The 2,500-nt window shown below is 39.5% G+C and overlaps 1 protein-coding gene across 1 annotated transcript in view; it reads right to left on the reverse strand.

Annotated features, from left to right (window-relative positions):
• Positions 1–2,500, reverse strand: part of LOC108441254 (actin-related protein 2-A-like) — a 29,410-nt gene that overhangs the window by 10,121 nt on the left and 16,789 nt on the right. The window contains exons 4-6 of the mRNA XM_017720677.2: positions 2,234–2,306; positions 1,948–2,084; positions 575–724 (exon numbers count right to left, since the gene is read on the reverse strand). Coding sequence (XP_017576166.1) covers positions 575–724; positions 1,948–2,084; positions 2,234–2,306 — 360 coding nt within the window. The remainder of the gene's footprint in view (positions 1–574; positions 725–1,947; positions 2,085–2,233; positions 2,307–2,500) is intronic.

Here is a 2,500-nt window from a genome sequence, read left to right on the forward strand (position 1 = left end):
ACTGCCTGTGACTTCCTGCGTGACTGTGTGCATCAGAGTGTTGTGCAAGCATGAATGTGTGTGAGTGAATTCCTATTTATTAGTAACACATGAATATTAAGAATATTATATTATAATTTGAATATTATAATTTGGTGCAAGTGTCTACCATTTATATGCATTATAGACACTGTATGCACAGACACTAAGATGTCCACACTGCCTACAGTTTCACAATCCTTGTGGTTCTGCTGCTAAAGACCATCTTTAATTATCAACGCGCTGATAATACAGGCGCAGCAGTCACAGCTGGTCTGTTTCTTTCTCCAGCCCCTTTATACACTGTCTAGACCTGCGCTTAATGGCTGTATAATTATTGTATATTCTGTAGAAGTGTTTTTTTGTAGTGTTTGTACAGGGCTTGGTCTGAATTTACTGTATTTATTGTTTTCTGCGCTGCTGTCTGCTGCTCATCTGTGTTAAATGTAGTGCAGTATCACAGAGAAACTATATTTTGCTCTTCCATCAACACATCTGGGGTGAGCAAGGATGACTCTGACTGCGCCTTTGTCCACTTGCATGTGTCTCTACTCACGGTGTACGACTCGACCAGCACGGTGGTCTCCAGGGCGAGTTTCTGCTCCTGCTCAATGTTGTAACCCACGTAGCACAGTTTCTCCTTCATCATCCTCACCGTCTCAAAGTCTGCAGAGTGGTTGAAGGCATAACCCCTCAACAGCAGCAGCTACATAAGATCAGACAAAGAGGGGAAAAATTCATATATATATATATAAAAACAAAGACAACAATGGCCTGTAAGACCTGTATGGTTGGGTATAGTGTACTTAGGGAACTAATTATTTCTAGTGAAGCTTGAGGATACCAGAACCAGCAGATATTTGCTTCAACACGAGAAAAACACAAATACAGACATAGGACAGAAATACATTTGCTGAATATTTCAAACTGACATTTTATGCAGCAAGAGCAGAATGCTTAGAGGACGCTGGGTTACTGAGCTAAAATAAATTAATTTTTTCATTTTACTGCATTTGCAACCTTACAGACATAAACTAAACTTAACTAAACAGAACTAAATCTGAACTGCTAATGGAGGTAGATTTAGTCCCAATTTCAACATTTTATGAACAGGTATATCTCCACATCAGCAGACATGTACATGAAAATTTCAGGCACCAGACCGAAATTCCCATGTACCATTATAGAGCATTTCACCTTGCGAAGCCACATTGCCCCTAGACAGGCTACTGCAATCTGTCAGAATGATGGTGTTCATCACATGAACTAGAAGCGGGTAATATAAAGACATTTTATCGTTATCTTAACAAATCTTATTGTGATGAACATGCGTCTCTGAGTATAATATCGTGGGCATCATAAATAAACACTGAACAACTGCACGCTCAATTAAAAGAGAACATAATTACTGTTGGTGAGATGCTGAAAGCACGAGTGGCGCATTGTGTCCATGCATCAAAATATTGTGATACATCATGAAAATGTATAAGCATAGAGAAATAACATCTTTGCCATAAAACCCTATCTGACTATGAAAACTAGAGCATTAAGGAGCACTTTTAAATCAAACACTTGAAGTCATACCGCTCCCCTATGCTTAACATACCGTACTGTAATCTGTCAGATTGACGTTACAGCGTTTTTTTCCCCAAATGAAACATTTTTATATATTAAAAATATATATTTCTCGGTTTCAACATTTGATATGTTGTCTTTGTATTATTTTCTATTAAATATAAGGTTTAAATGATTTGCACATCATTGCATTTTGGTTTTACTCACATTTTGAGTCATCACTCCCTGTAGTGTACTGCAATCTTCCAGAATGAGCTCAGTACCACAAACATTATAGAGCTAACTTCACTAACTGTGGCAGTCCGAGAGTGAAAGCATGTGCCTCCCTGAGAGACTGTATGAAAGTGCATGTACCTTGATGAGGTACCGTGTGATGTCTCGCCCGGCGATGTCCAGACGACGTGTGAGGTGAGGGAGAGAGAAGCCCTCATACACCGGACAGATATGAGTCACACCATCGCCGGAGTCCACCACCACACCGGTCAGCAGACCTACATGCGCAGACAATAAAAACAAAGTGAAAAATATTGACATCAGAACTACCCAGCAATGTGGGCAGAGCACGCAAATCATCAAACCAGACAAACCAAACGACAGGTCTCTCTCAGACTGGTCGCCAGCTGTAAGAGGGTTAGGGTACCTTGAGCATAGAGTGTGAGCACGGCCTGGATGGCGATGTAAACACCACCAAACTGGTATGTCTCAAACATCACCTGCAGAGAGCCAAGAGAGACAAAACATTTACTTTTACACAAGACGACTAAGTCAGCAATAAAGCAGTTCTTTGTAAATATGGACCAGTGAGCATAAATACACTGAAATATATTTATGAGAATTTCATAAAATGTTTATTTTTATTCCGATTATTTTAGAATTCTTTACTAAATGACAGTCTATTTTCAATCTG

The sequence above is a fragment of the Pygocentrus nattereri genome, chromosome 12 (assembly GCF_015220715.1).
Source record: "Pygocentrus nattereri isolate fPygNat1 chromosome 12, fPygNat1.pri, whole genome shotgun sequence".
NCBI classification, from domain to species: Eukaryota; Metazoa; Chordata; class Actinopteri; order Characiformes; family Serrasalmidae; genus Pygocentrus; species Pygocentrus nattereri.